The sequence below is a fragment of the Malaclemys terrapin genome, chromosome 10 (genome assembly GCF_027887155.1).
Source record: "Malaclemys terrapin pileata isolate rMalTer1 chromosome 10, rMalTer1.hap1, whole genome shotgun sequence".
NCBI classification, from domain to species: domain Eukaryota; kingdom Metazoa; phylum Chordata; order Testudines; family Emydidae; genus Malaclemys; species Malaclemys terrapin.
In genome coordinates, this window is record NC_071514.1 from 17,630,822 (window position 1) to 17,643,332 (window position 12,511).

Below are 12,511 nucleotides of genomic sequence, written 5' to 3' on the forward strand. Positions count from 1 at the left end.
TCTAAGGCAGGGATCCGTACCCATAGGAACCCTAACCCTAGGGAGGGGATCCCTATCCACAGGAGCCATAGCCCCAATTCCCCTACCCATTGGAACATTAAACTTAGGGCGGGACCCCTACACATAGGAACCCTAATCCTAGAGCAGGGACCCCTACCCACAGGAACCCTAACCCTATCCCCAATTCCCCTACCCATATGAATCTTAAGCCTAGCCCCAAATTCCGTACCCATAGGAACTCTAGCCCTAAGGCAGGGACCTCTACCCATAGGAAACTTAAGCCTAGCCCCAAATCCCATACCCACACAAACCCTAATCCTACAGTGTGGCCCCTACCCTTAGGAGTCCTAACCCAAGTCCCTTATCCATAGGAACCATAAGCCTAGGGATGGGATCCCATCTATAGGAACCTTAAACCTAGCCCCAAATCCCCTAAAATAGGAACCCTAACCCAAGGGCGGGGACCCATACCCATAGAAGCTATAACACTTGTGTGGGGACCCACTACCAATAGGAACCCCCAGTATCATTTGCACCCTCCAGATCTTGCTCACTGCCTACTGCAGGCCCCCTGGGCCTCAGCTCACCCCACTGAGTGCAGTCTGAGCCCAGAGAAGAGTGTCTGTGCCGCAGGCAGGGCAGAGGAGAGACCGGACTATCCCTCTGCACACCAATGTCCTGACACAAACTGGTAACTGAAATGTAAACAAACATTTTCTGTGATGGGGGATGTCATGTTGGATTATGAACTAAATTCTCTGCCTGCTCTCTTCTGGGTGGGGTTTTTTATGGTCATAAAGGTAGAAACAAAATTCAGAATAGATTATCTTAATAAAGTTGACTTAATATATTAACCATAGTTGCCAACTTTCACATGGTAAATAAACACCCGACTTTCACAATAAGCCAAAAATCAAACTAATCCCATTTCAAAACAAGCCAAACCCTAAGAACCCCAACACTCTAGGTGACTAGATCCCCCTGGCGTGCAGTCTGGGACTGTAGTGGGCCCGCTTTGCATCCCTGACTCTCTCTACCCCTTGCCCCTGCTTGCCAGGAGCTGATCAAAAAAGAAGCAACAAGCTACACCAAGCAACAAGCTACAAGCCAAAAAACTAGCCAACAAGCAACTCACAAGCCAATTAAGCCAAAACCAAGCCAAATTTCTGTGGGTTTTTTTGTGGGTTTGGCACATCTGATATCAACATGTTAGTGTGGGAGGTGGGAGGGATAGCTCAGTGGTTTGAGCACTGGCCTGCTAAACCTAGGGTTGTGAGTTCAATCCTTGAGGGGGGCATTTTAGGCATCTGGGGCAAGCAAGCAAAAATTATATTATCTTATAGTCATCACATCATCTTGTCATGGCTTACTAATACTCTACTAAACATGAAAAATGGTGAAACTGTAAGCAAGCAGTTTTGTTTGATGTGCTAGCTGCAGCAGTTAGTGCTCTTCCCAGGGTGGTGCTAATTGAACCAATGGAAATTTACAGAGATGGCCTTGCAGAACTGGATGTTACATAAGCTGGTCAAAACACCTATGTTAACTTTGGCTCCAATGAAAACAGAAAAATTGTAATTAAACATCCACCTTGGGTTTATGCAAATACTATCGCACAGATCAGATCAAATCAAACAATAAAATCTCACCATCATTTTCACTGTGTTACCAGGCTCTAATTTAATTATAAATCAATGAGGTGATTACATTAAATCAGGAAAAGCTCAATACAGTTGTACATTGAAATAGAAAGAATAGGAAAGCTGAGTGTTAAAAGGCTGCAGTGTGCTAACCAGGGGTAGTCAATAGGCAGACTGCAGGCCAAATCCAGACTGCCAGACACTTTTGAACAGACCCCGAAATCTTTTTATCATCATTTTAATTATTGTTTTCTCTGGCGTCTGGATCTCGACGATACCTTGACCAAGAAATGTGGACCTTGACAAAAAATAATTGACTACCCTGTTGCTAACTATGCTCCTTTTCTGATCCAGAGCCCGACCGCTGTGCCCCAATTGGGCAGGCAGGCAGGCTCTGCGTCAGCTCCTCCCAGCCGGGCTCTGCAGGCAGCAGGTGAGTCCCGGGAGACAGGGGAGTGGAGAGCGAGTTACAGAGGGAGGGGGGACAGGAGTGAGCAGGGGCGGGGCCTCGGGGGCAGAGGCAGGGCCTCAGGGAAGGGGTAGGGAAGGGGGTGGGGCAAGGCTGTTTGGTTTTCAGCAATTAGAAAGTTGGCAACCCTATGCCTTTCTGCCGTTACTATTGAAAATACTGGAGGTGATGCTTCTAGGAATAACAACATCAAAAGCACAGCAGCCCCACAGTGCTACCGATAGTTTTGGTATTATAAAGATTCCTACAGCAACAGACATTTTCAAGTTTTCATGTCAATTCTTCTCTATACAAATTGGTATTTAAAATGTCAGAATAAATAGGTTGGAATACTAATATTCCCAGTGAAATATCCTTCTTGACCGTTAAAATCAAGATTTTACAGTGCCCCAGTATTCAAAGATGAAAAAGCAGAAAAATTACTGAAACAGGCTCAATCACAATTCTAAGACATTTTATACACCAGGCCACCAAAATGGTCTGTATAATATAATGGTCTGTCATGCAGAATTCCTTATCTCTAAAGGATACTCAGAAAAAGAGCGAGTTGGCAGCACAGAAAGGATACTGTAAAATAGGATTCCATGTATAGTAAGTATTTCATTAACAACATCTAGGATTACTCTTCAAACACCATTATTTCCTCAGCAGAGCAGGGAACAGCGGAAGGGCTGTACTCCACATTTACATGCAATCCTGATTCTGGAACTGGTTCAGTGCTCATTGCCATTTACAACAGCCTCAGATGTGTTCTAATTCACACCCATCTGCAATGGCGTCCAAGGAGCTGTTTCAGCAGCTGGGGTTGCAAGCGCACAGCAGCATTTTGGCTATCTCCTCCCCTCTACCCCCAGACATGTTCCATATGCCAGGAGTTATAAGGTGTGAATGAGAGAAAGAGTGAGAGTGTATTATAGAGCTGCTCACAAGAGTTTTTTGGTACTGGAAGAGTCTCCGACCTATGTAAGGCAGTTTTACATCTGCATCGCATCTCTAGAGCAGTGCCAGGCAGACTGTAGTGGGGCTGAAGATCTGGTCCAGAAACCAGCAAAATGAGAGAAATATCGCTGGTTTTGAGAAGTTAAAAATAGGGAAGGAACAGAATGGTAACGCAAGACCGGTGACAGCCACATAGCTTCTATGAAAATGACCTTAATAAACAATCTCTGTGTAATAATGCAGATGAATAACTAAAGTTGAGTTTATTTCAGAAATATCAATGAAAGATAAATGTTAGCCTCCTTGGTTACTGGAGTAGCAGTAAAAATAACCTAGAGGAATGTCATGCCAATTGCAATAACAATCATTTACAGCACTGCCTCCAAACAGCATGCATACTTAACCAAAGATAAAATAACAGCAGCAAAGGAGTGCTATGGGTTAACATTTAAAAACTTTAAATACAAAGGAAAAACATGAATAACAAATTTTGGTAATAAGAAAAATATATGTCCCAAAATCTTTATTACACACTGTACAAAACAAAATATTGCACTTTAAAATCAGACAATAAATATATACAAAAGTATTTTACAAGTGTTTTCTTTTAATTTAAAAAACTGCTTAAGCAATCAAGACCCATTATTGATTAAAAAGGTAATGACCAGGAATATCCTCCCTTTGCAGTCAGCAAGGACACAACTGCCCACTTTAAACACTTTCTATACAGTAGTGCTAGTCTAATTTTCAGTGATGCAAACCCATGGTATAGGAATACTGTTTCTAAAATTGTTCTTACAGCATGCCTACTAATCACAATTCAATGCAGTCTAGTAATCTACTAACGCAGGGTCCAATTCAAGATATGCATTCAGGCTTCCAATTTGAGCAACAGTTGGAAGCTGCAAAAGAAAAAAAATGCCATCTTCAGCCTTGTGCCGGCTTCTCTTTGATAAAGCAAAATGTTTAGCCCAATCAGGCATATAATTTGCAGTCCAGAAAAAGATTTACTTAAGAATGTCATAGTCAGAATTTACTGACACACAAAAGACTTGAATGGATAATGGTCATGATGAAAAATCAACTTAAATGAAATTGATTTCTTACACATTTATCTTCATATTTAACAACTCTTTCCTCTTACTTTTTTCCATGACTGGAAAATATAAAATATTTATTGAAGGGATAGAGTTGGACAGGCACATTTGGCCCGTTATTGGCTTTAGTTCCCCATTTGACTATGTGCAAGACAATAGTGCTCATGAACACTTCATTCACAGCTCTTATAAGGAAGTCTTGAGTCTGATTTAAAATCAGTAGAGAAGATTAATCATGCCTCAACTTTGATCATATTTCAGTGAGACTGGAGTACAAGAATAGGAGCAAAGGAAAACTACACCTCATTTATTCAAAAACAGATCCATTGCTGTTTTGAAAATCATAACAGCATCTACAGTGCATATACATAAATACAGGAATGAAAATGAAATGTACTGCTGTGTATTCAGCCGACAGCTGATCTCAATAATAGATTATTATTGTCCTGTAAGATTGACCCTTATTCATAGTTTAAGCTCAGGCTGTTTATGAAAATGTAATCACTGTCAAAAACTTTATAGCTACAAGCCAATGCGTCTATAAATTTAAATATCTTGTTAAATGTGATAACACAATGAAAATAAAAAGTGACATCAGTTGCTGCATTCCAAAATTCTTCAAAGGATTTTGTGACTTAGACTTTCTTATAAGTAAAGGGAAGTAAGCATTACCCGGTCCTTTTTAGATAATGTTATTTTTCCCCCAATAAAATTGTACTATGATGACCTGTGAAGTTCTACAGATGATGTGCCATGATATTCTCCTCTTAATCCAGACATGAAAATGTTTGAAACATTACAAGTTCCACTGCAGTAAAGTGGCCAATGTACGCTTCCAGCAAAATTTCCTCTCAAGCATATCAATCTACAATGCTATTTTTCATCAGTCCCATGTATCCATTTAACTATTATGCCTACTGTCTTATTTACAAGTATATTCTTTGAACAGTCTAGACTTAATGAACCTGTTTTCTCATCTCTTCACTGCAGCATCATGAACTTTCCACAGAAGAATTACACTTCTTGACATGACTGACAACACCTTTGTTTGTAGAGGTCTATTAAGCATAACTTTAGATGTTTTACAAATGTACAGTAGTGAGTTGTATCCTTGCATTCGCCTTCTGAAAAATATATTTAAACATTAAAAGGCTTTATAATGAATAAGGGATTAATAGTAAAACTAATCATCATAGTTTCACACAAACAATGGTTTGATGGTAACAGTTACTATGCTAGCATTTCACCTCTAGCAACAGGGGTTCAAACGCTGTCACAAATAAAATGACTGGTAATCTCATCATATATTGTTCATTTCACAAAACTACCCCACAATTTAGTAAAATCAGCAATGTGCTCAGAGATTCATAAATGAGTTGTACTGGCACGGCTGTGTAGGGGAAACCTGTATATGATTAACCCATAACATGCCTGATTTTAACTGGTGCTTTTAATTCTTAAATATCAAAGTGACCCAGAACTGGAGAAAAGTATAGCAGGGATAATGAAGTGTTTGTTGGAGAAAATAGCTTTACCACTGATGTGCAATCAGATGCTTGCAAAATCATTAGGGTACAGTTTGGAGTTGCTCTCTAAGTATAACTACTACAAACTATGACTATGCTCAGATATAAATAAATGTTTACGTACTGCCACAGGAAGTGACATTGCAATGTTGCCAGGTCATTGGTCTCTTCCTCCACCCACAGTACTGGTCAGCCACAGGTTTATTATTCTTCCTGTGTACACAGTTTACTCGTCGTGACTGGAATCCACTTCCACAGTCTACGCTGCAGGGCCTCCATGGACCTGTCCGCCAATACACATCACACATCTCTGAAGAACAGTTTCTTCTGACAGCTGATCTGTGAAGAAAAAACACGATAGTTAAAGATTTCTGTGCTAGATGCTTCTTAGCACAGAGTTATTTGTTATATATCAGTCATCACAAAATGAGAAGAAACGTGTCCCAGTTTATTTTAACTACTGCTCCTTTGCCTTGCGACAGAAGAAATTGTTGGTGTTTATGCAAAATATCAACAAGAAAGTTTTTAGTTAGAAAACAAAACCTCATTTTAAAGTAAATTCACCATTTAACATATTGAATGCTATAGATCAGTGGTGCTCAAACTGGGACCGCCGCTTGTGTAGGGAAAGCCCCTGGTGGGCTGGGCTGGTTTGTTTACCTGCCAGGTCCGCAGGTTCGGCCCATCGCGGCTCCCACTGGCCGCGGTTCGCTGCTCCAGGCCAATGGGGGCTGCGGGAAGTGGCGCAGGACAAAGGATTTGCTGGCCGCAGCTTCCCGCAGCCCCCATTGGCCTGGAGCGGCGAACTGCGGCCAGTGAGAGCCGCGATCGGCCGAACCTGCGGACCCGGCAGGTAAACTGGCCCGGCCCGCCAGGGGTTTTCCCTACACAAGCGGCGGCCCCAGTTTGAGAACCACTGCTATAGATGCTTTATACATAAGCACTCTCTTCAATACAGAATAGCATCCTCCCACTGATACTAAAACGTCTCAAACGTTTTTACCTTCTGGGGTGAAATCTTGGCCTGTTGAAGTAAGGGGGAGTTTTGACATTTAGTTTATGGGGCAAAGATTTCAGCCCTAATGTTTAGTGAAAATGGCTTTAAAATGCTCACAATTTAGAAGGACAAGGTGGGTGAGGTAATTTCTTTTATTGAATGAAGCTTGTCTCTCTCATCGACAGAAGTTGGTCCAGTAAAAGATACTGGATATCACATCACCCACCTTGTCTCTCTAATATCCTGCAACCAACATGGCTACAATTACCCTACATACCACAATGTAGAAACACTTTTATGAGAGAAATATTCACAGATTCAGGTCTAATTAATCTAAAAACATGATAAAAAGTCAAATGTATATGTGCAGATTACATGTTTTTCCCATACTTTTCATTATCTGTTCACCTACTCACCTAGACATTTGATCCCATATGGGACAAACTTTTCCTCCCACAGGTCAGTTTAAGTCAGTCCTTATTATTGGGCAAATTGTCCTATTAATTTTTGAGGTTATGCCCACCCTATGTAGGCCCTGATTCAGTAAAACACTTAAGCACATGCCAAAAAATCCCACATATGCCAACACAATCTGCTGGAATTAAGATCTTGTTCTGATGTCAAAGCTGTAGTTTTCCTTTAACAGGGAGCTACTTAGAAGCTAAAAACAAAACAAAAGGTTGCCTAGAAAGAACATGGCTCTGTAGAACAGATCATCAGAGTCATATGCTCATCTTTATTCAATTTTATATTTCTTGGCCTAAATGCAAAATGGTGTATACTTTGGCATCATACACTTAGAGGAAGCATAGTGATCCATATGCTGCATATTATGATGCCCAGAAGAACTTTGTAATTTTACAAAACTTAATCTTCAGCACAGTACTCTGAGATCAGGATTATCAGGAGAGGCCCAATTCAACAATGACAAGAAAACGATGGCAGGCCTCTACAAGAAGGTAGACCTATTTAATTTTAATTTTTTACTGGACCCAAACATACAGTAGGATATTAAAAAAAGTAAAAATCTATCATATACAATATATGTGTGTCACAGAGCAAAAAATACCCCATTTCTCTTGACCTGTTCAGTCAGTAAGTTGTTCTAAGACAAAAACACGCACTGTGGCCCATTTAGGAATCAAAGAGTGAAAAGGCAAGTGACTTTTCTGTGCTAGAGGAATGTAGGGCTTGGATTGTATTGTGGTGTTTGACAAGTAGTGCCCTTACCCTCTCTTTCAGCAGGGGAGGGGTTCAATGCAAGGATGAGGGGGATTCAGAAATAATAAAGGGTGGCGTTTTATTCTGATTTTTTTCAGCTTACAATTAACAGTGATGATTAATTCAAGTGATGCCTAAAAAAAACTCATACAATCTCTAACCTAAAATTAAGCATCTTGATTCTATATTTTCTCTCCATCTCTCTCTTTCCTGTCCATCATCCTTAGATTTTTCTGGACCCTGCTCCCTATCCTGAACTAACATTGTCCTTTGTGTGGTTAATGTTGTCTAGTGTCCTTTGAACATGGGACTGGGACTCAAGACTCCATGGTTCTATTCCTGGCTTTGCCACTAACATACTGAGCCCTGGTCTACACTGCGGGGGAGATCTAAGTTATGCAACTTCAGCTACGTGAATAACGTAGCTGAAGTCGACGTACTTAGATCAACTTACAGTGGTGTCTTCACCGCAGTAAGCTGACTGCTGCCGCTCCCCCGTCGACTCTGCCCGCGCCTCTCATGGCACTGGAGTACAGGAGTCGACGGGAGAGCGCTCGGGAGTCGATTTATCGCATCTAAAAATCGATCCCCGCTGGATCGATCGCTGCCCGCCGATCCGGAGGGTAGTGTAGACATACCCTGAGTGACACTTGGGAAGTCAGTTAACTTCTCTAGACCTGGAGGTTACTCAATCTGTAGCACTGGAATAATAATAATTACCTATTTCCTGGGGGATTGGCTTAATTCATTGTTTATAAAAGTGCACTGAAATATTGGATGAAAGACACTAAAAGTAAAAAGTATTATCTAAAGCAGGACAGTTTCTGTACTGCTTCAAACTGCATACCTTTTTCTTTCATCACAATAAGAGTCTGGAACGACAGATCCATTGCGATGTTGACATATAATGTGACGGTGCTGTAAACCCACAGCATGGCCTACACAGCGACCAGAACACTAAAAATAAAATTTAAAAAATCTTCTGTTAGCAAATATAACCTTTATGTATGTCCACATAAAATGTAAGTTACCTGCTTGTTTTGATATTAGTGTATGGTCCATTAAAATATTGTTTCTTTGTTATACTGTAGTAAACAGAGCTAAGAAAATAATTCACAGTGAAAACTTAACTTGCCAATATATCCTTTTTTTTTTTTGTTTGTGAATTGTCCATGAGACGCTTTTGAAATTATTACTTGAAATTATTTGTCAATAATTCTTGGTCTGTACATTGCTCACAAGCAGTTTCTTGTGAGTATTTGATATTTAAAATTCAAACTGTATTTGTTAATTTTGATTGGGCACATGAATCTGTTTCATGTTTGGTTATATGTATCACTTAGAATCAGGCACATGAATCTGTTTCATGTTTGATTATATGCATCACTTAGAATCAGGCTTTCAGTATGAATATTTGCATGTACAAGTTCAAAATCTGCATTTTACAAATAGTTTCTAAAATTCACTTAAAATTAACCATTTCTTCAAGCAAGTTCTTCTGGTAAATGCCTTTGTTAAAACAGCTGCTGAAGATGGACATTAAAGGGAAATAATCATAGCTGAACCCAAATCAATTCTATTTGAGTGAATATTCAGGGAAAAGTTTCTGAAATGTTTATTAAGGTCAAATAGTAAACACCATCCCAGTCCTCTTGAAAAAACATCATAAATTCAAAAGCTATTGCAATTTGTAACATGAAAGTAAAAAGCACAATTCCTCTTGTTAAAATATTGTGTCATCTACTGTTAAAGCACATCCACACACCTGCCTTTTCACAGATTCAGCTACAGTTCCAGTACAAGTGCAATAAAAGCACTGTACCAGTTTTGGGGAGGGAGGGAGAGAAAAACGGACCAGGTTGTAAAATAAAGTGATGCTAACGTTAGGGTTTCAAAGCGTATGTTTTGTTTTCTGTGCAGGACTCACTTGTCAGATAAAACTTGCATATACCCAGCCTACATTTCCACAGAATTTTCTTTGACTGATAAAATAAACTTACTAGACATAACAAAATAAAGGAGCCAAGACTTGTAAAACATTGTCTGAAAGCTAACATCAGCTACACCTTTGGGGCTCTTCCTATATGCCTGTGGACAGCACCTAGCACAACAGACCCTAATGCCGATTAAGGCCTTCTAGGTACAAAACAAATAATATTAACTACTGTAAAATGAAGAAATATCTACAAAGATTTCCAACAGTAACAGAACTACCAAGCATGGAGGTCAGAACATTAATTTGAAGATCGCAGTATGATGGCATAGCTGTATTTACAGTGAGTTTCCAGTCAAGATTTTTAAAGGATAGATTACCTGTCCCCATGACTGAATCATCCACTCTGTACATGAATGAACTGTGCACATTTTCTTTCCCAGTGGACTATCCTTGTTGACACAGGCAACTGGTGACAACATCAATGTAGTGCCATTTGCTTTTGCTTGTTGACAAGTTACTTGTCGTTGCCGAAATCCATTACCACAAGAAGCAGAGCACTCAGACCATGGACTAGTTACCCATCTGAGGGTGTAAGAGAAACAGACAGTAAATAGGAAGGTAATGCAAACACAATAGTATATCACAGCAAATTCTCTAAAAATAAAAACTACAGGAACTTACTATCGTAGCTGCAAGTTACAGACGTTTGCCTAAAGTCAGCTCCTTAACATGAGAAAAATATGAGCCAGTATTATGACCTCCTAAGCAATGTTTCTTCTGAGGCAGGACTGATAGGGATGATTTTCAGAAGACATCCTTTTAAGAAAATATGCCATACAGAAGTTATGGACTTTATGCAGAAACTATTGGGTGAATTTCTTTGGCCTGTATTATCCTGGATGTCAGGCTACATGATTACTCATAGACTTTAAGGTTAGAAGGGACCATCATGATCATCTAGTCTTACCTCTTGCACATTGCAGACCACAGAACCTCATCCACCCACTTCTCTGATAGACCCCTAACCTCTGGCTGAGATACTGAAGTCCTCAAATCATGGTTTAAAGACTTCAAGTTACAGAGAATCCAACATTGATCATAATGGTCCCTTCTGGCTTTAAAAATCTATGAATCTAGAGATTCTTTCTGAACTAATAACAGACCCTCTCTTTCACAGCTTATATTATAAGATGACATGTAGTGACCCAAATGTAATTAAAGTAACAGGTGTCACAGGTCACCAAAATTTGTTATATAAAGGACTGAGCTGAACATTTTTCTATCAATGATATGTTGAATAATTTAGTGTTTATCTGAACAGCTAGGAACAACAGGCACAACAGAAGAAGCAAGAGGTGGTTCAATTTATTCTATTTAATATTTTTCTAAATCCAACCTAAAAATAGGAATTGGGAAATTACATGTAGCATAACTGTGAAAATAGGAGGGATATGCTATTCTAATCAGCAATTATCTAGTTCCCTTGTGGCCGAGTAGTTTGTCCACTCAGGATGGATTACTGCCTTTAAAAATGGGACACCCGTTCTTTGCTTCATTTCAGTTTTCTTTCAAGTACTGTACAAATTTACAGTATTTGTACAATAGGTCAGTAAGGCCCCAGTTCAGCAAGTACTTAGTACATGCTAAGCATGTGCTAAAGTCTCAGCATGAGCTTAAAGATAAGCATACGCTGAAATACTTTGCTGAATCGGTGCCTACGACTTTTGCTTTACATTTAAATTCCATATACTTCTATGAGTCATCCTGGGAGTGGTACAGTGGGTTAACAGCAGTGCACAGGCCACTTATGTGGGGAATGGAGTTGGAGGTTCAAATGCTTTCAACTTCCCTGGTGAGTGACCATACTGGAGGCAACAGGAAAAGGGAGAGTCTGTGCCAGTCACTAGCAGCTCCTGATAGACCCATTTCTTAGGGATCAGCAGGCCCTTTTTATGTAAGAGACACAGGGTTCTTTTATAAAAGTAAATGTTTTTATTAAGGAAATATACTCAAATATTTTCATTCTTCTCTAATACAAAATACCAATATAAATATAGAAAAAATTAAGTACTGTCGATATGGAAACAAACATTTCAATTCATGCGAACAAATGCAAAATTCTAATTCTAATTAACTATATGCATATTAATAGATATATTTTAAAATTCTAATAATTCTATGCAAAATATACAATACAAGTAAAACAGTAAGTTAAAGCACTTTAGTGAATATTTTAGGTCAGAGAGAACTTAGGTATTAGTATATTTTGTCATATGAATTAACTGTGAGAGTTTTGATGTAATTGCTCTCGGACCAGTTTAATAGAGTTTGCCAAGTTGTGTGCCAGAGTTCATTACATACGTATTTGGAATTCTCAGAGGTGCATGAATCCCCTAAGTATTTACATTACTCTCCTTCTTTCTGTCACCTGAGTCGACTGGCCTGATTTTAGAAGAAAGCTTGCAGTGGAGTCCATGCTTCTCAAACTCCTTCAGATTATTATTGCTATTTTAGTATTTTTCCATTGGCAGGAAATTCACTTGTTATGGGATGGCTTGAGTTCAGACTCCCAATTTAGAGTGATCTGTTTTTTGGCTGCCAATATTGAAATATAAAGACATCTCTTCTTCTATTTATCTGTTGCTATGTTTTGTTTTTTAATATATTTAGAATACAAAGGTTTTAG

The 12,511-nt window shown here is 39.3% G+C and overlaps 1 protein-coding gene across 10 annotated transcripts in view; it reads right to left on the reverse strand.

Moving 5' to 3' along the window:
* Positions 1-3,283: 3,283 nt before the first annotated feature.
* Positions 3,284-12,511, reverse strand: part of ADAMTSL3 (ADAMTS like 3) — a 261,150-nt gene continuing 251,922 nt past the window's right edge. For all 10 annotated transcript variants that reach the window (XM_054042181.1, XM_054042182.1, XM_054042179.1 and 7 more), the window contains exons 28-31: positions 10,203-10,407; positions 8,737-8,846; positions 5,796-6,010; positions 3,284-5,269 (exon numbers count right to left, since the gene is read on the reverse strand). In XM_054042181.1, coding sequence (XP_053898156.1) covers positions 5,160-5,269; positions 5,796-6,010; positions 8,737-8,846; positions 10,203-10,407 — 640 coding nt within the window. In that variant the 3' untranslated portion in view covers positions 3,284-5,159. The remainder of the gene's footprint in view (positions 5,270-5,795; positions 6,011-8,736; positions 8,847-10,202; positions 10,408-12,511) is intronic.